Source organism: Nilaparvata lugens, chromosome 3 (assembly GCF_014356525.2).
Source record: "Nilaparvata lugens isolate BPH chromosome 3, ASM1435652v1, whole genome shotgun sequence".
In the NCBI taxonomy this organism is placed as follows: domain Eukaryota; kingdom Metazoa; phylum Arthropoda; class Insecta; order Hemiptera; family Delphacidae; genus Nilaparvata; species Nilaparvata lugens.
Genome location: NC_052506.1, coordinates 69983609 through 70010167, shown reverse-complemented (window position 1 = coordinate 70010167; position 26559 = coordinate 69983609). Strand labels below are relative to the sequence as shown.

Below are 26559 nucleotides of genomic sequence, written 5' to 3'. Positions count from 1 at the left end.
AGATCATAACTGTATACAACCCTGTGAGGTTTCCTCTCGAGATATAAGGGAATTAAAGTCTTGTACGATAGCTTATTGGTTGAATCCATACTCAAGGAAATCATCGTGGAATGCATTGTGGAACTACTTCATCCAGTAATGTGTATTCTTTGTTTTGAAACTGCTTTTGGATTATCATGGTGTGTCTCAATTCAATTGCTCAAACTTTCTCGCAAATATGATTCTAGTGGCTATATTCAAATTCTATGAGCAATTATTGATATGGTATTTCTTGAATCTGAAGTACATTGAAATTGTATAATGAATTCTCATAAGTCTGGAAAACTCAATTCAACGGAAATAATGGAAGATTATTTGAAATTTGAATTTCAACACAAAGTCTTTCAACTTTCAAGCCATAAGATTTTGAAATTTCCTCTCTTGCTAAGTCTATTCATGCTTCCGACAAAACATTTCAACCGTTAATCTTTCAAGAATCATATAACGATCATTATCATAAGGTGGAGTGTCATTCTATATTTCACACTGAAATGCTGAGATCAATAATTCAAATAGTGCGGAGCCAACTTTTGTAGATTTTTCTTCTTGGATCGTTAAATTTGGATCGAAAAAGGAATATAGCTATACATGGTTTGACCGAAAGATAATTCAAATTTTCAAAACAATCTTAAATTCACTTTCAGACATACAGTATAGGCCTAATCTAGAATCCATCCATGTTGATGTCAGTCCATGTATGAAATAGAAGTGTCGAGTTCTTATCTAATGTAGGCCTATCCAATGTTCATGTAAACTGAAAATCATTTTGACACTTCGGTTTTTTTCAATAACTTCACAGGATCTTATTCAATATTTCTATTTCCTGTAGTTGGACATTTGCAAATTATACCCTGAAGCTTACGTCCAACTGAATTGAATCTCCACAAATGATCTAAATCACGAACTGATCTGATAATACTAGGTAAAATAACCTTCAGTCACTCTGATTAGAAGATTACTGTAGATAATCCAATTACACCTTTTCAATTACCAGACATAAGATGTAAATGCTGCAGGCGTCGAAGAAGCAAGACGACGTTGTAATTAGTTGTGATAGCGGACTGTAATTAGATTTTTGCAAAGGTGATATTGATAAGCCGTTGGGTGGATGTTGTCAGTGGGTGGGTGGTGGCAGCAGCATGGTGTAGTTCGGCATTTCGCCGCCAGTAGTGCTGGAGTCGATCGACTGACAGCTGCGCAGAAGGCGAGTGGCCGACAAGGGGTTAGTCTCCGACGGGCGTTCAGAGTGCCAGTGTCTGGTATGCTGTCGTATGGTGAACATCGGCGGTGGTCGTTCGTAGCTGGCCTGTCGCCTGGTTGTCTCCTTGGATCGTGTGCCAACATTGTACCACTTCGTCGAGTTCGAACACGTACTGGCTGTGTCATCTCTATTTTCGATACTCGCTAATGTCGATGTGCCTCGCAGCCATTCTGTGATGGTTTCGCCTTCTACTTGACGATAACATAACCCACCTACGCGATCCCATCGCCCTGGTGCTTTAGTGCTGTGCGATAACAACCAAACTAACATAACCTCTACTAGTGATCATTACATGACAGCCAACGTGTCCATGGAGTGTACCGTACATCCCTACACTAAACAGTGACCACCCCTTCAGTATTTGTGTTTACTCCATATACAACATAACCATTACTATTACTATCACATAAATGCTTGTTTACAACTGTGGAACATATAGTTCGCGAATGGATAGAAACAAGTAGGTGCATCAATGTAAGATCGTCATCTTATCATCATAATCATCTTGCAAGTGGAATCTTAACCTTGAATCATCACTGAAGCGACCAGCAGCATGAGAAATCATCGGCAGATACCCTTCATCTCCTTCCTCATTGTGGGATGGAGCTTTATCTTCAATGTTCAAGGTAAGAAATACAATAGCTTTCGCATACAAATGTCAAGTTTAAATTTAACATGATGTGCCAATTTCAATGAGTTTTCTCAATAAAGTATCTGAAGAACCAACTGTTATTTTTTAGGTAAAAATTGAAACGCGATAGGTTTTGTGTTTGATGAGGTTTAATTGTACCAATCAGGTAGCAGTTTTTTAAGGACTTTAATCCATAACACTTCGACAGTATACAGTTATCATCCGCTTTAATAACGATCAGTTATTCTGAACTCAAGAACCAAGCAAATTTATTAAGTTGTAATGGAAATTACAAATCAAATGAACAAGAAACTATTTCAGAAGATTGAAAAACAAAATCAGATTCTTTTGAACAAACAGTCTTTTTTACATGTTGGAGTTTATGCAATAGAAATACATGAGATATTGATATATTGATATTCAACTGTTGTTATCAGACAAGTACAGTATCTCCAGAATAATAATGTGAATTGAAAAGCAAATCTTGATGTGGGTTTTTGCATTACAAAAAAGTAGGCAATGATTTTATCTATGAACTACCTATCTATCTCAGACAAATAAAACTTCCAATTACTATCAGCCAGATTATAACACTTTTCAACTCATTTATTCACAGCTCTTCCAGTTGAATTTTCATTCACTATTCTTCCCTGTTTTATGTATAATAGAGCAATGGTGAAATTTGGATTTCCATTTATAATATTCCAACCCACAATTGAGTATAATTCCAAGAAATTCGATTCATTGTCATCGCGAGGATAATGGAATGGGTGAATAATTAAAATCTCTGTCGACCAACCATAATTACCTACATAGATTCTATGAAATATGATTTTCAATTATTTGTTCATTATCATCCCACACATTATTCAACGTCCCAGGTATTATTCTATTCTATGTTTGCTGTTCGAATAGTTTGCTGTTTTACTACTTTTCCATTCACAAAATATATATGGAACGAATTGAACTGTCTCAAATTAATTGGAATCACCGATAGACATATAATATGCTTGTATATACCGTACTAAATTGATTGCTATTTATAGTTCAGTGTAGAGGAATACAAGAATCATTACATACATTTGGAGCTATTTCATCAATAATTGATATTGTACTTATATGCTTGCTTCATCTGTTGTTTATGCCAGAAGTCTTGTTCAAAAATAGTTCTGAATCCAAATTCATTCATTGTAACTACATTTGCCCTCTGTGAAGCTCATTGTTCTTTGCTCGTTGTATGTATCGATTTGTAATGTAGGCAACAATACTTGAGCCGACAATGCCTTTGTGTTGTTTGTGAACATAACACATGAAGTGCAGCTGTTTTTAGTTGAGCTTGGTGTCGTCATGCGTGTGCGCTCAGTTTAGCATTTTGAAACTTAGCTGATCTACGCCGGACGACTGTCTGAGTCGGAGGCTGCTCTGCACTCTGCACTGCTCGCTCGGTCTCAGTGTGGGGTGCTCCGTGTTCTCTCTCTCTCGGCTCAGAGGGGTTGCTCTGTCACGTGCTGCTCTGTGCCAGACAAGCGCAAACAATATCCACGCTCTTGCGCGCTGCCAACTGGGAGAGAAAGAGAGCTGACCTGACGCTCCCACGTTGATTAATGAGATATTGAGTTGTGATCCATATTATATCACCATTCATTCAAATAGATATAATCAAAAGTATCAGTGAAAAACTGAGAGTAAACAAAGGCAGACGAAAATTTCGGGTTAGGGAAAATACTCACTTTTTTCTTTGATAAGAATTTTATTATCATTGGACCTTGAATTTCGATAGTGAAAAAGCAGATACGCTACATGTTATGATGAGAGATAAGAGAATATATTATAATTATGTAGAAGATTACAAAAATGAAGAGGGACTATTTATTACGTTGACAATAGTTCTGACATAGGGGATTTTTTATCCACCAGTTGGACTTTGAAAGACACAATGAAAACAGTAATATTTACATTCAAGTAGGTAAAAATAGAAAATACGTAATTCAGGAATTGTAATACTTGTGATAGGTATGAAGAAAAAGAAATTTGATATAGGCTACATTGTGTGATACATATATAGTTTACAATGAACAGTAATGTACCTGTTCATTGAAAAGTAGTTATAGGAAAAATAAAGTTGAATGTGTTAAGTGGAATATGTCAGAAGAAATTATAAGAACTGGGAAATTCAGTTGAAAAATAAATATATAAGAGTGGGTTGTTTTTTGATGCAAGGAGTGTCATATCCATAAAACCTGTTGAAAATGTAGTTGAACATTCAATACTATAGTTAGAATAGTGGAAGGATTCTAGGTTGAGAATTGCTCATACTTGAGCCATTGCACAAGAAGAATGTAATTCCCATGGTACAAGATAATACAGATGCAGAGATTATAGAGAGTTATTGAATAAGGTCGAAGATAATTACTAGAAAGTAAATTGCAACTAGAGATCATATTTAATTTAAAATGTCCCTTGAAAGTCAAGAATTTTGCAATACCCTATTATATCAAAGGTAACAGCTGTAACTTACTAAGAGTGGGTAGGTTTGTGATTTTGTATTCAAATTTTTAAAATAAGTAAAATATTTCTTCATTTTTTTATTCATTGTGATACATTCTGTGATTTATTTGAAGAATAATGTCAACCTTCAAAATTCAAAATCTTCAAATCATTATTCCTGGACCAAAAATCAAGTGACGAAGCAGTGTGTGATATCATAACCTCAACCTTTGGACAACATTAACTTTTTATCAAAATTTGTGGAGAGAAATAGTACAGGCTCAGCCTAGTTTTTCCTTCAATGTCATAATTATATTATGATTGTAGTATTTTGTACAATAGATAAATAACTAACTAAAATATGCAGTTTGTAGAATTGTTATTGATTGAAAAAAAATATTGAGAGTACAAAAAAGAGGGTAATACCTTCCTACAATTTGTTTTAGCCCTATTACTCTCAAAGTATAGGTACTATTACAGATAGGTATTTACTATTCAAGACTTTCACTAACTCATATTCATGTACCATCGTAATATGTTTTGATAAGCTTATTGAAACTGATTTGTACACCATAATGCTATTGATTCGCATCATGAGGTGAACTATAATGGGCTCGACAATAATCAACCAATTGATCTTCAAAGACATGATGTCGGCTGTGTGTTCCTTGAGCTGACACATCTCATTATCAAGTCATACTGTTTGACCCATGTAATGGATTATCATGGCGATTATATAACCATTATAATTGTATTATTGGGCAACATATATAGGTTTAGACGCTTTGCCTGTCACCATGATTAATATTATGATTAGCCTGCTGAATCACATGGTGAGTATAGCTTCATTTGCTGGAAAGCTTGTCGTCCCAGCTCACGTGTCATGGAATATGACCTAAACAACATGATATAAAACAAGTTGTTTTCCACCATTGACATTATAGAGTTACTCAGAACTGAATGGAATCATATTATATAGATAATATTTTTCTACAAATATGAAAATATTCAAGGAAATGAGGCCTATTCCTTTTTACATGATTAAGCTCTATAATTGTACCAGTAGGCTATTTTGGGTCTCATGATTTGTAAGTCAAGAAGATCTTCTAATAAAAAGAAGCTACTCTCATCCTTATTTGTAAACTATTAAAATTATAATAATTATAGTGATACTCTTTTTGGGATAATTGATGCTAAGGTGAATATTTTTAATGCAGTTGATGATCAATTTTCCTTGGCCTCTAGATGTTTGAATAGATTGAGGTGGAACTAAACAAGTTAATCTCTAAAATTTGTATTGATATCAGAGATGGAAATTAATTGAATTATAAGAATAATCAAGAAAACTATATTGAAAATAATACAACTAAACTAAAACTGCGAAGTGAAGTTCTCTGATGGTACATTCCTTATTAAAATGATTTAATAGATAATGAACAGGCCCTACCTTTAATACTCGATTTCTGGAGGAAATCAGCTATTAACTTCATCGAGAATCATGAGGTAATATTAATGAAAGATTCTACTGCTGAAATGATCTGTCAAGTCATTGACACTTCAATGGCTGCCAATTACTTTCTCATTTCTTACTAGCAATTATTTAATCAATTAATTTACTCAATTTATTCAATTACCAATCTAGTAACTGAAACTTCTTATCTCACAATATAAGGATTAAGCAGCATAAGTAGCATAAGGATTAAGTCTCTTTCCATCGTCTTGTCCAGCATTTTCATCATCCATCGCTAATTTTAGAATCTGGAAGCGTCAAGTGTCTTCTGGGAGGTGATTTTTTCACAGGATCATGCTTTGAGCTGCTCTTCTGGAGCGAGGAAGTTGCTATTTAAAGCTATCTCGCCTCACTCAGATTACTACTTTGTCGTTTTAGAATTCTTCAAACTCACTCGTCTGTTTTGAATTAGTTTTTTAAGACGAATTCTCAAAAATTATGCCAAGATAAATATATGAGCGTACCCCTACTTTGGATATTTTATTGGAAATAGTATTATAGAAATATAGCAATGCGAATGAATTGAAGTACCTATAATAATAATTTGAATTGTATGGTAATCATCATCATAATCATCATCAATCATCACAGCATCAATTCATCATCATAAATCAAACAAATAACTGCTACATTTAATATGAATACATTATGCTTATTGGGAATGAGTGCAAAATATTATCACCTTCCGACTTGTGATGACGTTTGTCATGTACTAGAGGCGAGTGGCGAATATCTGAGGAATAGATAAAATGAAATTTTGTTAATCGAGAACGATTGAAGAGGGGAGTAGTGCTATTGAATATTGACGGAATGATTGCAGTGTCACTGGCTGAATGGAGGTGCCAAACTAACCACTGTGATTTTCCTAGCTGCGACACTGGCAACATATTAACATTATTTATTCACAAGACATAGCACGTTCACTGAGATTTGCAGCACGGATTTATCCATTTTGTCTGATAAATTATTCACTCACTACTTTACTTGGGCGGGATCAATAGAAATCTCTCTGCAATTATCTCGAGACCAAGGAGAGTGGTTTCAATAGAGATTGGTCACTTTTATCCACTTTTCATCTATTGTAAAAAGGTTATTGTGGAATCTCTAATCTAGGAAAATCAGAGTGATAAGTGATTGATGATAATATATAACCTAGAAACTTGACAAAAGATTATAGGATCCAAAACGTTATCAAATATTAGAGAGAGAATTATTATCTCTCATGAGATCGCTACTCAAGTAAATGTGATTTCTCAATCCTCATACAATATATTCTGATGTTTGGATGTTTCACTCAAGTGGAAATTCCATATGGAATAATTCCCACTACGATGAACAAAATCGAATCACAGGTTAAAAGAAGAGACCGAACAAATAGAATTGATTTCATATAAATAAAACTTGAATTCAAAATGCGTGAAATATAATGAATTTGGTCATCTGAGAAAATATTTCTCCAATATTCTGTCTACAACACTATTATTCTTTGCAAAAATATGACATTTCAAAAAATAGGGTTTCAGATGTTGATGGTTCTATGAATATTTTATGCGCTTAAAACTCCCCGAGCAATTTCAATATGGGAAATATAACATAATGAGTAACACCTTACACTAATTAAACTGGTCGTCTTCTATTAAATGTGACATGTTTGCAGTGTTTAGTGGGGAAGTTTTGACAGTTCAGGCCAAACAACCTTTGCCCTTCTTATCCAATAGCATTTGATATACCTGTCAAGCGGTGTAAATTTCCCTCAACTTTGAGATAACATGAATTACAAGACCAGCATTTAATTCACATTACGAGAACATGTGTTGGAAATGTAACACCTACTCGTAAGGTTTCGGGCAGCTCCCCCATGTTCGTGCTGGTCTGACATGTCATGTCGGATATCCACGCAAGGGAGCAACCCTTTTTAACTGTTAGATAATAGAGGGCCACTGATCACTCCAACTCGCCAGAAACGATATAATTGCAAGAAATGCATTTGAATATTATTCTCAAAGATTCCTGTCGTGTATAGCGTGTTGTTCCAAGGTAGGTTCTGAGGGCTAAATACTATCCATTATTCGAAATTAAGCTTTTTACTGTGACTTATAATTGACCAACTAATATTGAATTTGATTGATACGATCACGAAGCTGTTCAGGAGGTGATTAGTGAGAATAGCTCTCACACACTTTGATCTGGAACGAATTGCAATAATTTGAATTATTATTCAATACTGTATAAACTCAGAATAATTTTCCTATTCTAACTATTATAATCAGCGCTCTAATGTGGTTTCATTTCATATATAACATGTTCAAAATTTTAGAATTCGATAATTCACCCCCACCTCCCACCTTTAGTCACAAATTTCAAGTTTAAGATTTCTTATCTCTTTAGCCGTGCATCCTAGCTCAAAAGTGTAGGAAACTTTTATTTCCCAGCGCTCCAAGGCGGTCATACATTACATCTTGAAAATTTTTAATTTTTTATAAATCAATCATTTCCCCTCCAAGACCCACATTTCAAGTTTCAGATTTTTTATCTCTTTAACCGTGCATCCCAGCTCAAAAATATAAAGAAATTCTATTTCTCAGCGTTTACCATCGATCCTATTGCATTTATATCATCATAGTCTAAATCCAATTTGTATGTGTGTTTGTGTGTGAATAGGCGGGCGTGTGTCAATAGTGATTTTAGTGAGTGTAGCGAATTCCACTGTTCTCTGAACTACTAGTAATTATCAATCATTATCGACATTTCAACAACGAAAGTAATATAAACAGTTGATGAATTCTCAACTGCATTGGCCTCAAATAGAACACACCCTCGAAGCATTAAAGTTTCAAAGACTTATGACTATAAACTTAAACTTAAAGTTTAAGACTATATACTCTATAGACTATATAGACTATATACTCTATAGACTATAAACTTAAAGTTTATGTTCTGATCGAAAACTACTCAACATCTCAAATAAATTGGAAACTCATCGATTTATAATGATGTGTGCCATACACTGAATAATGAATTGAAGACTGCTTGAGAAAATTCTTTATACTATCATTTTTACTATAGTTATTATCAGTGGACAAATATCAATTTCCAATTTAACTTTTTTATAAAATGAAAGATGAATCAAAAATTAAATTTATTGGAAAATATATCTAGGAGCCAAACCTCCAATCAATTTCTGAAAATTTGGAACACTCTTTGGCATCTCAAGTTTTTCACCTGTTCGGCTTGCAGGAGGCACAAAGAGATGAAGATGAATTCCTGATGAGCAGATATGGTATCCTCAAATTTTCAGCTCATGAAGGATGCTACCTCGTGTTTGCTGCGAGTTTCAATAATTAATTAGTTGCCTGCAGTATCACAGACCATTTCAGAGCCTGCAAACTACCCTCGTAAGCTGTGATGAAACTGATTAGGAAACTTGCATTTTGGACCCGCTCGAGGTGATCTGAGCTCGTATCGGGCATAACTTTGAGAGCGCCGAATCAACCTAATTAAACCGCTATTTTACGCTCGCAGACGAATCAATCAACCAATCAATGATTGGAGAGGGAGATGATGAGAGCAACTTAAATAAGAAACGACCTACCTCACTAATGCCGTCCAATTTTCTCACTGAACAACGTTCTTCTCTCATGCTTCTAAATCAGTTTATAGTCTCTTGCAAATTAGTGAGTCAGCTACCTAACGAAAATCTGTCTTAAATAATCGAAATGTGTAAAAACATTGATTGATTCTGTATCTCCTGATATTCCTTGTTCTTCAACTTTTTTGCTCGTTCATAGAACAAGATTCACTAAATCCTTCGAAATTTGTCAATATTCTACTTATTCCTACAAGAGTTTATAATTTCCATGGATTCTTATTTTTGTAATTTTGTGAAATAACTGCGTTTGCTGGTAATAATAAATGTGATATCTATCTATCTATCTGAATGTTCGCTGGTAGAACATTGTTTCATTTGATCCTCAGTGTCTTAGTGATTAAAATATCTTGGTTATAGGAAAGGAAGTTATGAGAGGAAATCAGTAATGTTTTCTGTTCTTGCTATGTGCATGAACAAATATTTTCCAATTGATACATTTTATAATATTAATATTGAAATTTATATCTGTTTAAAAGCATGATGAATTTATTAATTTAATCCGGACCCGAGATCCTTTCAGTAGTGTAATCGTACGGACAACTGCAATCAATGAGCCTATTAATTTTCACCTGATTAATCGGCCCACATCGAACAAAGTACTTGCTCTATCGTGCCTCTACGTGGCATTTTGATTTATCAGTTTGAAATAAATTTCGCCGCGGAAGGCTGGGCTTTTTTCTGAGGCAAGCAAACAGTCTGCGGGCTGTAGAGGAGTTGCGCCTGTCTTTTAATTAACTGTGTCCACCGTTTGTGCTTCATAAAACACATAAAAGAGTCCCATTATTATGATGAATGCCAGCTTTGGCCTGGGCTGATTCCAAAAGTGCGTTGCAGGGGTTTGGAGTTCCATTCGCGCGCTGCTTTAAAAACCCTTTCCTATTCATATTTATTGTTGCCATTATTATCGGAGCGCGCTTGCTGTTGCCTCCGGCTCGTATACAATGTAGGCGAAAAAATGTAGTAACGCCCCGGATTTAATTCTTAGCACTCCAAATGGACCACATGATGTTCGTCTGATTTATTCAATCCTAAAATAAAGATTCAAACAATTTGGTTGGCTTCCGTGCTTAATGTGTGATTAAACGAGTGGCCTTTCCGATTTAGTCCTTCCATGAAATTTCACAGTCATTTGGTTATGTTCCAATGAATGAATACCATTTTTTTTGTACAGTGATATCATAAACAATATGAGTTCCTCTTCTACTTCTAACAAGCTTTTTATAACATTATTCCATTCAGCAAAAATAGTCCCTCTCCCAACTTTCATATTCATTGTTGTAACTGTATCATCTCTATATGCATATTTTATTCAATATCGTTTGAAATTGATTGAAAATCTGAAATAATTCGATAATTTGTTATTACTACTACTAATTAGCTAGTACGATATAATTTGTTTTACATTATGATAATTCATACCATCTCACATGATGATGACATTTACAATAGAGATCGATTCAGTGTTTCTTCTAATTGAATAATACATAGACTAGAGTTATAGGGGGAATATGACCTCCTGGGTTGAATAACTCGTTCATGAGTTGATTCATTGATCTTTGAATTCTGCAATCTGTAATTATACAGAGTTGGTGAAAATGATGGAAACAGCTGAATATTTCTTTTACAAGGATAATTTGATTCTAGGTTCCATGGGGATCCTATTCAAATAAAAAAAAACGTCTTCTCTGTCCCTTCAAAACTTTTGTCCATCATATGAATCCAACTTCATCTCAAATCCAGCTTCATTTTGAATCCAACTTCATTTTTTCAAATGGGAACGAGAAGGAAATTAAGAGGAAATAAATGGGAAACCCGCACATCAATATTCCATATCCTTTCAATGTTCTTCACATCTAAAGATACCAATAAGTTATACAAAAATGAAATAAATGAGAACCTACATTGAAAATCAGTAATTAATTAATTGAAAATTATTAATTCGATTTTATATTGCAAAATTGATGGAATTAATAGACCCGTTGCTGTGAGAGCATCTTGTGTTATTCAAATTGAAAATGGGCAGCTTGTTTGAGACGTTTAGATTTCGTGAGATGAATTTAAACAATTTGAAAAATACAGAAATATTAGAAATCATCTGAAGGCCCAACTGAACTGACCTGTAAAACTCAACTATGTGATGGAAATATTTTTCAATTTATCATGTCAGAAAGTTACAATTTTCCAATTTTGGCAAGACTCCACACATTGTGAGAGAAAGAATTCATGTGGCTTTCTGCGTTGCAGTCTTCTTACTCCATGCACGTTGAGCAGCTGGATTGCTTCCACGTTCACATGTTGATGAAGTCTTTTCTCATGTTTTTCTGCAAATCTTTGGATTTCACTGATGACTGTCGCCACTCCCAGGTCGCGGTGGAGATCAGAGTTCCTGATGTACCAAGGAGCGTCTACACAACTTCTGAGTACTTTGTTCTGGAAGCGCTGGATGATGTCGATATTGGATGGTCGGGTGCAGCCCCAGAGTTGAATTCCGTAGGTCCACACCGGCTTGAGAATCTGCTTGTAGAGAAGCAATTTGTTATAATTTGACAACTTTGATGTCCTCCCAAGTAGCCAGTACATTTTATGGAATTTTATGCCAAGTTGTTCTCTTTTCTTCTTCACATGCTCCTTCCATCTAAGCTTGGCATCCAGCGTCATGCCTAGATACTTTGCAGTGTTGGAGTAGGGTACAATATTCCCATTGAGTGTTAAGGGGATATATTGAACTCTTCTGTTTGTAAAGTTGACTTGAACTGATTTTGCTTCATTCAATTTTATAAGCCAGTGTTTTGTCCAAACATTTATTCTGTTGACTGCCACCTGCAATTTCTCTGTAGAAACTTCAACAGTTTCACCAACTGATAAAACTGCTGTGTCATCAGCAAATGTTGCTACTGTTACGTTTTCGGGTTGAGGTATATCAGATGTGTATAGGAGGTACAAGAGGGGACCCAGCACACTTCCTTGAGGAACTCCAGCCCTGATTTCTCTGAGAGATGAAAAAGCATCATCTTGTTTTATCCTGAAATAACGGTCTTGAAGATATGATTTCAGTATCAGACTGTATTCTGTTGGTAAGAACTGGTTCATTTTGTAGCACAATCCTGAATGCCATACTTTGTCGAAAGCCTGTGCTACATCAAGGAAAATTGCAGAGCAAACTTTCTTTTCCTCCAATGTATTTTCAATAATATTTGTTATTCTGTGCACCTGATCTATTGTACTATGTTTATCTCGAAATCCGAATTGATGGGTTGGTATTAATCCATTATCGTCCAGATAAGGCTTTAATCTTTTCAGTAGAAGTTTCTCAAATAATTTTGATATTACTGGCAGTAGTGAAATTGGCCTATACGAGGTTACATCATGTGGTGGCTTTCCAGGTTTTGGTATCATGATGACATCGGCTACCTTCCAGAAACTTGGCACATATTTCAATCGGAATGAAGCGTTGAAGAGATGGCATAGCTTCACAATTGCTTTTCTTGGGAGCTCCTGTAGAATCTCTCCAGTTATTAAGTCGAAACCTGGCGTTTTCTTTCTGCTCAAATTTTTAATCTCATATTCTACCTCCCTTGGCGATGTTGGAGTGATAACTCCTGCTCCAAGATGATGAGGATTCTCATCTATAATTGTTTCCTCATGAGGTGAGAAAACCTTTTCCAGATGATCAGCAAACAAATCGGCTTTCTCTTTATTGCTCCTTGCCCAGCAATCTTGATTCTTCCTTATCGGTGTAACTTGTTCAAGAGGTCTCTTCAGTTTCCTGGTTGATCTCCATAATGAAAAATTTGTAGTAGACTCATTGGTTAACTCTTCTAAGTATTTATTGATATCATGTTGTTTTACATCCTGTATCATCTTTCTCAGTTCATTAGTAATTCTATTAAGTTCTGTTTTAATTCTTGGATTTCTTGTGATTGCCATGATCTTCTTGTTCTTCTTCTTTTTTCTATCAACTCTCTTACCGCTACAGGATAGCAATTACCTTTGAAAATCCTGCTTTGAAGTAGTGGTGTATTTTCCCAGGCACATTGTTGGATATTGATTACAAACTCCTGGACTTCAGTTTCTAGTTCATCTATAGTTTGCAGAGATGTGTTCAAGTCTATTCTAGAGTCTATCATATTTTTAAAAGTTTCTAAATCTGTGTACCTGTTGATGAGTCTAGGTGGCATTTCTTTTTTAACAGCTGCACTGTGCATTGTCAAAACTATTGGCGAATGGTCAGAGTTGAGATCAAATTTTTCTTCAACTTCAACACAGTTTGGTGAAATATTTTTTGTGATGAAAAAATCTATCAGGTCTGGAATTTTTGTTTTGTCTGTTGGCCAGTAAGTTGGTTTCCTTGTTGAGTGAACATCGCAGTGGTATTCATTAACAGCCAGTAATAGCTCCTTTCCTTTAGTTGTGGTCAGTCGGGACCCCCATTGTGTATTCTTTGAATTGAAGTCTCCTCCTATGATAAATTTCCCTGTGAAGTTGCTTAGGAAATCAATATATTCTATCTTCTTCAAATTAAATCGTGGTGGACAGTAGACGGCTCCAATTGTGATCGTACCAGATGGTCTACCGATAAGTTTGACTTTGATTGAAATCGACTGGAACTCCTGCAATTCTATCTTCTTGAACTCGTGATGGTTTAGCTCTTCTCTTACAATAACCGCACTTCCGCCTCTAGCGCTGTTGTTGGGATGTATGGCATGGTACGTTTTGTACCCTCTAATTTTAAAGTAGGATTCTTTGGTGAAATGAGTTTCGGAAATGAGACAGGCATCTATTTTATGCTCAATTAGAATTGCTAATAGATCATCTTTGTGCTGTAGTAATCCATTAGCATTCCAAGTCATAATTTTGAATCTATTTTCCATGCTTCTTGTGAATGACTTCTGGAACTGAAATATTTTCCAGTTTTTCTAACCTACTTAAAATTGATTTATTGAGGCCTTCTTGCACAACTAGTTTCTCAAGAATCAATTTAAGTTGAGTTGTAATGCTCAGTTCCAAATCTTTACTCAAGTTGTAATCTTGAAGACTTGACTTTTCGTTACTGTTGATAGGTACTTTATTTTTCAGCTTATCAGCATAACTCTGGTTCTCCTTAACTCTACTGTCATTTATTACAGCTCTCTGTGGCACAATAGGATCGTTTCTTTTGTTGACTGACGAAATAGATTTTATTGCTTTTTTCTTATTTCGAAGTGCCTGCAACTCTTGTGCTACAACACATCCTCTATAATTAGCAGGGTGCTCCATCCCACAATTGTAGCATTTAGGCTTAACTTCTTTACTCTTAGTACAGTTGATAGTGATGTGGGGACCAGCGCATTTCACGCACCTAGGCTCCTTCTGGCAGTATTTTTTAGTGTGTCCCCAGGTTTGACAATTTTTACATTGCGGTAGAAATTTCGATTTTTTCAGGGGGACTACTTCAACCTTCATACCCATAATTACACATATTTCATAAATTCTATTTATGCTCTCTGTGTTTTCAAAAGTTAACATGAATATTGGGAGTGGTTCTTTTGTTTTCCATTTAAGAATGTTTACCACGTCCAATATTTTAAATCCTTTTTCCTGAAGTTCCTCTTTTATTTCCTGTGGATTGCAAGTGCTGTGCAACTTCTTCACTATTACTCTAATGGGTCTCGTTTGCTTGTTTTCAAACGAAGACCAATTCATTTTTTTGTCATTCAGCAATGATGTAGCTAGTCTATAATTATCCTCAGATTCAACGTTGAGTTTTAAGCTACCATTATTCAATAGTGTGATCTTATAAGAGTCTTTTATTTTTTCATTCAAAATCTTATACACTACTTGATAGTCTTGGATGTTGTAGAGTATTATTGGAGGAGGTCTCTTAACTTGTTTGATACTAGGAGTTTTTTTTGGTTCAGCATTCTCTTTTAGTTCAGTTTCTCTACGTGAACTCACTTTCTGCTCATTGGATGATTGTGTTGGAGGTGAGTCAGATTGTTCTCTCTTCCTCTTTCTTGCTTTTGACGAATCCATTCTGTTTCAGTAGACAATTCTTCTTCATCGGTTTGATAATTGTCCGTATTTTTTTCTTCATTATTAGATTTAGACTCTAACGCTGATAATCTAGTTTGAAGCTGTTCAAGTTGAATTTTAAGTTCAGAACTTATTTTTTCTGATTGCTGGAATTTTGTATTAGCTTCGTTCCAAGCTTTAAATAAAAATTTTTCGCATTCTGATTGAATTTTATCAGTTCGAACCTTGTAGGAGACAGGTTTTTTTCTTCAGTTATAGTAATAATAGTTGTATTATCGTCACCGTTCATAGTTACGATAGTTCAGTTCTCACAATAGAATTACCGATTCAGCACTCACCGAAGCAGCAATATCCGAACTCGGCTACAGTCATAGTTGCTGCCAACGCGCGCGCGCACGCACACACACACTCACTCACAATTCGGCAATGCCGTTTTCACTGACACAACAGTTTGATGGTATACTTTTAGAATAATTACATGAATTTCACAAAACACGTCCACTCGCTTCGGCTTCCGAAAGCTGACTGACTCAACTATGTGATAAAAATATTTTTCAATTTATCATGTCAGAAAGTTACAATTTTCCAATTTTGGCAAGACTCCACACATTGTGAGAGAAAGAATTCATCGGTGCGGCAATGTTTTGGTCTGGGTTCCTCCCAGAAAAATTATTCTCAAGCACTTCTTACTTCGCGAAACAATAGGGAAGTGATTCTAATGTCTCAGCATTCAATTGGAAGCAGTAAATCACCAACTTCACTTCCAGGAAACACGAGGCACGAATAATGCCTTTGAAATTGAACAATCGAATCAAGTCCCACTTGTGCTGGCTGTTGGATCTAGTTTCCTCTAGTCTACACCCTTGAGATTCCAAGAAGTGCTAACCTGAATCAGATTGCTCTTCGACCTATCCAACTTCAACAATCAAATGGAAGGAGCTGATAGGCCAAAATTGTTGTTCTCCAAATTCTGAACATAATTGTGTTAGCTCGGTATATTCCTATTTCGAATTCATTTCTCACATTGCACCATTGATATTCCACTCTCATCAAGAAAACCTACAGATACAATAAAATTCTTGGGAGAATGAAGAATTGTTTGATCTATCGAGAAGTTCAAGAGTTGATCATCCATGAATCTCAATGATTTAACAAAATTAACACCAAATGGAAAGCTTCAATACCTTTCAGAATCAGACTCACAAATAAATTCTGGGAAATTGACCGACCACTTATGCAAGTTCTAATCGTCAACTGAGAAAATAATATAGAATCTCCTCATTCAACTCATCATGAACTCCACATAACCATTTCCAGAAGTAGTAGTGTAATAACTATAGAAGGAAGAACTAATTTTCTTAAATTAGTATTCGTCAACTTAATAATTTTGTCATGATGTTAAACATGCCGTTCTTATTCAACTTTCACACTGGAGAAGTAGCCTGTTTCATTTTCATTAATTATTCGTTTTATTTCCTGTTTTCAATATTTTCCAAAAGCGATGGATGATCTTCATCCTATTATTTGAGCTTCCTGCTTGACTGAATTAATTTTATCAGAATTGTCTTCCAAGTATATAAAAACGGATGCTCTTGAGCTAGTCACTGCGATATTGGTCCATTTTCTAGATGTATTTGTTTGTTTGTCTATTAATTATTTTAATGAAGAATAGAATAATTTATAATAACGAAAAGAAGAATGCTGGGTAGGGGTGTCTTGAACTAATGATTCTATAACTTATTAGTACCTATATTCTTATATTCGTATATCAGTATATTATAATTTTTATCGCATATTAGACTAAAATAATCGACTTACATATTTTGTTCCTCTATAGTTATTTAGGCTCTATAGTTATTAGGATTCTTGGTGTCACCTTTTTTATGTAAGGGAAATATTATTGATTTATTAAAAGACTCAGGGGACGTACACTCATCATAAATTCTGTTGAAAAATACATACTCCTTGAATTCTAATGGTGCTTATTATGTATGCTATGACAGAATTCGGACACTGGTCACTTGTTTTTGCGAATAGTTGGAGCGAGTGCAGTATAGTTTGGTTGAAAGGGGACGGGAGTAGTTGCGAGTGTGGCAGAGCGGTTGTTTTATGGCTTCGCACAACGTAGTGAAAACCAGAAATCGATTCGCCTCTGCAACATACTTTTGCAAGAGGAAAGGAGTGAGGGAGACCCTATACCCTCTTCTCTTCTACTTCTTATCAGGCTCAGTTTCAGCCTTGTCTACTTGCAACCCCTTACCTCATCACACACACTACTCGATCGAGATCTTTCCGTGCAGGAATAAAATATCTACCTCTGCCGTGTAGCACACGGAATTCGAATCTTCCAACAGGATAGAGCTCAGCATGGAGTCAACATTTTTTGGTTGAGCGAAAAGGTGGAACGTATCGATATCATAGCTCTTGTAGGTTATTGATGAGCAGGTTACTGTGACCTTCAACCTTCCTCAATGTTGTGTTATCGATGTTTTTTATCAATGACATGTTACCGATGTTGTGTTCATCAATGACGTGTTACCGATATTGTGTTATCGATTTTGTTTTCCATGTCGAAATATTTATTGGAACTCTATTACTGATTATTTCTAATTCAGACTATAACAGATTATATCAGAACATGTATCCAGAATGTATCATTCCAAATGGAATAGCTCTGTTCTTTAGTGTTTTCTATAAGTTTTTCATTGGGAATAAAATGCATTATATTTCACAATACCAAAGAATTTGACCATTAGCAATTTCACATTGTTTTTGAACTCCGAAAATTGAAGTAAAATCTTTGTGAGTATTTGGAGCATTTTACGGAAGTGAACAGTAATAATAAATATTGTTGTTCAGATATGTAATGTCTGATGAGACTTCTTGCAAGATTTTACATTTGCGAGACGTAGAATTGCTATTGCTCAATTATCAGAAATTTATCGATTCTCTATTCAATATAAAAAACTCTTGCATAAGTGAACACAATATAAACAATGCAACAACACAATTCACCATCGAATAAAATCTAATACACAACGGATAAGTGGATCTAATGTTATATCAGTATTCCCGCTCAGGCATGTAGCTGAAACTACAATGCCGGGATAACTGAATCATTGAACAAATATTGATGCAATGTGATTAGATTGCATTCTAACCGTACCGATTCTCTAGATACGCTAGAGCTTGAGAAAATACAAATTATAGAATATAATGTGAGCAGAACTTGCTGAGAGTATTCTAGTAGTCTCTTATGTCATCACAAATGTTATTGATTTGAGTCTATGATTGACATACCATCCAATTTGTGGCTTTCCTATCTCGAGCAAAGAAGTGCTATTGGTAGACTGATAAGTGATTGATAGTTTAGTGGCTTTTTATGTGAGTGGTTATGTGTTTGAACACTTACTCTCTTCCAAAAGGAGAAAACGCTTTTGAATTCCCAATTAATTCGATGTATAAATTTCACAACGTGGTATTGCAGAACTCTGCAATAAGGATTAGGAGCGAGAAAAGAACGTGCAGAGAAGAATAATATGACTTTTTCATTTGATGACGTAGGATGTCATAGAAAGTTATAAAAAATATTGATTTATGGTAACACATTGATATATATGGTTTCAGATGGAATACTTTGTTCTATTGTTGATATCAAGACTATTATTCTCTGAATTGCATGATTTTGATACTCAATATTGGATTCGAAATCATTAGTGTCTTAAAATTTTTGTCTGATTTGCTTTACGGGAGTATTGACAGATTTATTCAATCTGAAAATAAAATTGAATTAAAATTGTCAATGTTTATGAATAAAGACATTATAATATTAGGAACTGACTTGATCATAAGTGACACCTTTTCTAAAACTATCAATATTATTCCGTTGAATGGTGAGTACACATAAGAGAAAGACATCGTATTGATTGATGTTGAGGTACAACTTATTTGTAATTTCATCAGAGATCTGTGAAATGATTAAACATGTCAGCACTCTTGAAATTAAATAATGTTTTTAAATTCTGATTGAACTATTCAAAGTTCCTGAATTAAGACGTTTTAAGAACAAAGGCTTGCAAACGTAATAGAATTCTCTTGAATACAGTAAATTGTTCTATCCTCCAATCTTGCCACCCATCTTCAGGCTGACCATGGCCAACTGACTTCAATACATGAATATTCATCAGTAGTCCGCATATATATTTACCGGCTTCGTCTTGACTTGTCCCGGGATTACAAATGGATAAAGTCAGCCAGAGACTTCAAGTAGTGCGGCTCGTGTATGTGAATTAATGAAGGCAAGTCGGTAATTAGCACGTTGAATCGTAATTATTAATCAACGAACTGTTCTAGCCACACATTCGAATGCACTGCTCTTGTGGGACACGTTAGCCGTTAGCGTCGCTGCCGCTTCAACTCCACTTTTACACTATTAATCTTGGAGGTTCGAGCAGAGCGCAGCAGCAACATGCATGGCTTCACAAAACTATTTACAAATTACTGCATGGCTTTAGCTAGTTCAATTATCATTATTAACAGTATTTCTTCAAGAAAAGGTTGTAAGAAAATTGGTAATTATTGAGGAATACTGGATTCTTGAAAAAACTAGATCTTATTGAAAATTCCTTTCAATGTTATATGAATGAGTAATTATTATTCACATGGGAAGGGGAGCAGGTCATTCAACTCATCGTGAGATTGAAATAAACTCCTGGTTGAATGATTGATACACTTTGCGTCACACAAACCAATGGTTTTGCTGGCAACGCATTTAAGGCTATTATGAGAAAAAATATTTTCATGTATAGGAAATATAAAGATAAGCTTTGTTTTGTAAATTGAGGCGAATAAAGAATTTGATTTGTGAATGATTGACGTGAATGTGGATCAGAATTGCAGATATCTTAATATTGGAAGCGAGCTCTAGTAATTTATTCTCAAATCTATGAGATTCCGTCACCCAAATCACATTGTCAAACAAGTTTTGATGTGCATCAAAAGGGAAATTAGGATTCCTGGTAAAACCTGCGCAACCGTCGGTCCGTGTGCCGAATTGTCAGTTTTGGACTTTTGAGACATGCGGTGTGCAATTGGATTAGCGCAACTCAATAAACTATGGATATATCGTAATGAACAAGGACGGGCTTGATTAATCATTGATGGCGAATGGGTCACGGAGTCGGTGGAGACCGCGCGACGCCATAATTCGATTGACTCCCACAGGAACGGCTACCTACATGTCTCTCCCTCACTCCACTGGCTACCAGGAGGCCTCTCTCTCACTCGACGGTGAGAGCCAGGACGATGAATGCAAGTTGTGGCCGGCTGCCAAACGCCATCCAAAAGAAAACAGCTTTGACACTCGGGTTTGACGGACTGAAATTCATATTTCGTTGACCCAAATCCAATACTATTTCAGAGATTCAGCTGAACCCTCTGCTGAAACAAATTGATGGAATTAAATATGATAATCTATTCATTGAAGATTACACAATAATTACGTTGTTTTCATGAAGAGAGATTCCATTAATCGAATTACATGTGAACTCATGTGAACTTCAAAAACAACAAAAAATAACAGAAGATCTGAATTATCATGATTTTCAATAATTGTCAACATTATGACGTCATATACAATAAATTCATTGGATAATAATAATAAGTTATGGATTATTGTACTGCATACAAATTCTATTAATAAATTCATTGGATTAATAACGGTTTCTAGAAGTACAGTACTGATGTGGAACGTGAGTTTATCAATGAATGATTTTCCCATGAATTGATGCGTAGCCTAGAGAATATACTTCCTGTTAGAATTATATCACATCAATATCTGGGGAAGAGATTTTCTCAGTGTCGCGAAAAATCTGCCTACTCTATCGGTAAAGATCTCATCTCCTAATCAATATTGAGGAAATGGTAGTGATTTCACAATTATGTGACCGGATATTGAATATACTTCACATTAAAGTGTATGGGTATGATGGAATTGTTGCATAATTCAGCTATATGATTGGGAGTAGAACATGAAAAAATGTTATTCACAAAGGAAATGTGTCTTACAAATTGTAGAGAGAATTGAGTAAGATGTACTGCATTTCCCAAAAATTTCTAAGCTTATGTTTTCTGTGAGTAATATTTTTGTATTTATTTTTGAAAAATAATATGTAAAATGTAATGTGAAGCTACTATGCATAATAATTATAAGTACAAACATGAAAAATTATAATATCACTCACAACAACATGGAAAACACGGTAACATCGATTTCAGAACTCATGGGGATATTGCTGTTTAATTTAACTGGAGTATCAGACTCCACACGTGATTATCACATTTACAGTGTGTTACACACTGCTAATCGTTCCAAGATACGCTGCGAGATTGAAACGCTGAGCATGTGTCAACAAAGTAATGGCAGGAGAAACACGTCACAACCACTCACAATATTAGTTCTGAATGCCACGTTATTGAGCTTGATCCTGCACGCTAACCCAGTGAAGTCCGCGGGGGATTAGAGCGGTAAGGCAAATTGTAAGCAAACACTCGGTCAACTGGTGACGCCTTTGGCTGTTGGCGAGTCGAGAATGGCAGCCCGTTGAGATAATATAACACAGCAACTACTGAACTAGTGAGTGGATGCAGTTTCCAATTTGCCAGTGATGGTCGAACGAAGCGCGCCATGTTGACGCTCGAGCCAGCTAGCTTTTGGTGTCGAGTCAACAACTCCAACTGAATATCAACAACCGCGGTTTGTGGCAATGAGTGATGGTGCGGCGGCGGCACCCCCGTCACTGAGACCAAGCTGAAATTTACTGCCGAACGAATAAAGCAAGTCTCGCGCGCGTTCTTGGAGATTTGTTCCTTCACGAGCTCTCTTGCAAGTAGCTGCTTGGCAAGTCCCCCCTCCACTGCCCCCTGTAAACTGGCTCCATTACCATAATGCAGAAGCGCCGGGCGCACATAAACCTAATCGCACCGCATAAAATGGTGGCAGCGTAAACAATAGGCTCGGCGAAAACCATTGACTGACGTAGCTCGTAAAAGCACCCCCGTTTTGAGGTTTGGGGGGATGACAATGAGGGTGATGGATTGTAGAAGTGAGACTAAGAATTCAAGTGAATAAGTGTATGAGTTGGCAAACCTAGAATGCTGTAAGAAGCACAAAATTTGAGTTCCTTCGCATGCCATAATGATATTCTTCAATGAAATGACTTCATCAGTTTCATTTATTTTGTGATGTTCCATATACCATCACATTTAGAATAGACAGTCTGGCAAAGTATGAGAATGATTATCATGGAGTGTCATACAGTAATATTGATTGGTTGGTGGATGTTTAGAACTCTTATTGTTCGGCTAGTTTATGCAACAATTTCAGGACCTAATATTTTAACCAAACTTTTTAGTATATGAATCAGCTACAAATCATGAAGTGATCTACAAAAATCCTTCCAAACCTTCATGAAAGGAATCTTCAATCTAAAATCCTTTCTCCTCAGCCTCAAAGAGACTTTCAACATGGAGAATAATGCATTACTGTGTATGGAATGAGAATTAAGACTTTGACTTGATATTGAATTCACATCTTTTTGTTTCGCATAGATTGAAACATGATTCGGAATACTTAGAGAAGTTCGAGGACTGAACAGTGATTTATTTTGAAAAGTTACTGGATGAGACGTTGATAAAATTTGTTTTTGATTATTCTAAATGTTGAATCAACTGAAATAATGTTTTCGTGTTTATATTACCAATATGATAAAACGTGAAAGTTGTAATAAAAAATAAGTTCTACATGATTTTCTATTATCAGAACCTTTATATTCACTTGAACTATAGTAGTAAGATCGACATTGATACCACCTTGATGACATTGAGGGGGAATTAGACAGAATCTAACAGAAGGCAACCAATATCAAATGGAAGATGAAAGGAGCTCCATATCGTTGCTAAGGGGTTTGAGTTAGGGGGAGCCTGCTCTCCTGTTCTCTTTGAATGATTTTGTCTAATTCAATACTATGACGCGGAAATTCCAGGATGAGAACTAATACTGTTTTCAGGGCTAAAATTGCTGGTGCAGATTGCAGATTGTGATGGTGAAATGAATGAATCGTTAATCAGGCGGTAGCAGTGAACAAGCTTAAAACAACTTGAACGCCTGTAATTATTACGAGAGATTAATTAATTTATTCGAATCACCAGTTACATAACAGTATCAATCGATTGCTATCTAATTGTCGAATCATGAGTACGTTTATTTGAGCTTGAAACTCATCCATCCGTCAATTGGAATCGGTTCAACTACAATATTATCTCTCTAATTTTCACGCATTGTTTCATACCAAACAAGGGAATTACCAAAATGAGATCCAACGCAAAACAACTGAGTTTTTCGATGATCTTCATGTTCTGAGTAATTGCTACATTTTTGTCCAATATTATTGTTATGTTTTGAGATATGAAAAAAATTTCAAGTGAGAAAATTGATAACTGGAAACAACTGAGCTGAAGTTATGAAATAATGGATATTAGGGAGCATCAACGTTTCTCTACTCCATAAATAGGTGATAATGATGATAAATTATTGATTTTAATAAAAAAAAGATGATGGGAAATTCTATCTACACAATTTTCATTTCAATTTTCATTTTCAATTCCATTGAATGTAGTGAAAGCAACTTACTATATTCACAACCTTTTCTCAGAAACAGATATTTTCTAGTCGTCGGAGACTGAAATATACTAGAAATGTTGATAACATTATATATTCAATGGAGGAACGCAAACAACATAGTTGCAATGTGGATAATGCATTATCAATCTGCGTTATATATTCAGTTTCACAAAACGCTGAACACTTTCCAACTCCACATTTTTTCTTTTTCTTGACTACACAAGTTGTGATATTCCCGACAAGAGATATTGACCGGAAATTATTAGCATCAATGAATTCAGAATAATTTTCAGTCCATCTGGATTCTCTACATTTTTGATTCAATTTTTTTAATGAAAAAGGATAGATTTTGAGACTCTCTGATTTATCTTGAGATGAAGTTGACCTGCTCAGTCGTCCTGATCTCTTCAGATAACGAGATTCCAGTCGAAATACATTACGAACAATGCTTGAAATTCTCACGGAATGGGATATAAAGGATAGAAAAGTAACGAGATGTTGATGATTAAAGACTCGGAGAATAGAAGCTCTGATGCTGTTATGCAAGGGAAGAAAGAAGGGGATTTACTGGGTACGGAAACAACTAAGGCATGGAGAGATCTTTTTGTTTATCATCAGGGAAAACACATTATCGTGAAAGCTGGAAGTCAAGCGAATACTATCTTACTCCTGTAATTTTTGCAATGGAGCGAGCATTAATAGATTATCCAAAATGAGTCACTTGCAGAAATTACTGGAAAATCCTCTATGGAACTTATTGTTGCTCTTCAACTCGTATCAGAATTTTCTTCCCGGAATGTTGTGTCAATTGGGACGGATGACAGCTAAAAGAGAAAAACCAAACAAACAAAGAGGAATGACAGTTGTGAAAGAGAGGATGGGGAGCGGGTCGAAAGTATCATGACCGTGAAGGAGGAGGAGGGGAGTAAGACATCCTCACGAAGCACTCGAGAAATGTCGTTTGAAGCCGAAAAGCAGAATAGGAGAAAGGCAGAGTGAGAGAGAAAGGGAAAGTCCCGTCAGAGTCCTCCATAATTTAAAGCCCTGTCTAAAATGGAGACGTTCAAGAGCAGCAGAACTCGGCCTGGAAGATTTAGGTTCTCTTCGGCTGAAATCCTGCTTTCAATTTCCTCATAGGACTTGGTGACTGATAAAGCCAACAACACTGTGGGAGGAAAAACTCTGCGCCTGAATATTTGAAAATTTGTGTTGGATACTTACATCTTTGTCGCGGCTTGAAGTCATTATGTTCTCCGTACTGTTCCATCATTTTACAAATCATTCAGAAATGAGCACTAGGAATAACAAGTATTATAAATTGAGGATACTAAACTTATTACTATTGAAATCCTACTGATGCTTTGGCATTCCCTCCATCGTTGATTCTTGAATATAACTACTAATTAGCATGTTATTTCAAATCAATCATTCAACTCATGAACGAGTTATTCAACCCAGGAGGTCATATTCCCCCTATAACTCTAGTCTATGTATTATTCAATACTTAAATTTTTCAATCAATTACCCAATGATATCAAAATAGTTTTCAGGTCTCGTGATAGAATACAGTCGCTTAAATCTATTATCAAGAAATGGCTACTAAGTATTACCCGAGAGGATCTTGAAACCATGTACAACCCTATGATTTAATTTCCAGTGATGAATGATCTATTGCTCCAATTTTGCCAAAACTGATTAATGTTTTTTTTTTCATTTTTCATTAGTATATTCTCTAGACACTTCAAAATGGTTTTAAATAATGTTTCAGTGTTTGTTTAATAATTCTTAAAAAAGTGTTTGAGTTGAATTCATTGTTTCCTATTGACTGGCTCATTATTCTTCTCCGTTATATTCCTAAACTCTGGTAATGTTTTTTATCCCATAAAATAATATTTTATAATAGTTTTTGTTAATAATATTTAATTGATGAAATATTTGTTGATATATTAATATTATATATTCATTAATATATTTATTAATGTATTGGTTGATGAGTATTTATTTAATAATTTTTATTTAGTAATAATTTTTTATTCCATATCATTTTTGAAATGCATATATATTTTTTGTTTCTCTTCGTCCTGCGTGATGAATAATATATTATTATAATTATTAATACTAGATTAATCTTTCATATATTTTCCTTGTTGAATTTGTATCTGCCAGCTTTCTCTGTTTCTGCTTGTTCCTTGTCTAACTGCATTGCTCTCAACTGTACTCCATCATGCGGACGTGATTTTATCACTTGCATGGTTGAATATTTCCACATATTATTAATGTCAAACTATAG

At 35.3% G+C, this 26559-nt stretch overlaps 1 protein-coding gene across 1 annotated transcript in view; it reads left to right on the top strand.

Annotated features, from left to right (window-relative positions):
* Positions 1–1256: 1256 nt before the first annotated feature.
* LOC111055569 overlaps positions 1257–26559 on the top strand; it is a 548424-nt gene continuing 523121 nt past the window's right edge. The window contains exon 1 of the mRNA XM_039422878.1: positions 1257–1926. Within this exon, the coding sequence (XP_039278812.1) occupies positions 1854–1926 (73 nt within the window). The 5' untranslated portion in view covers positions 1257–1853. The remainder of the gene's footprint in view (positions 1927–26559) is intronic.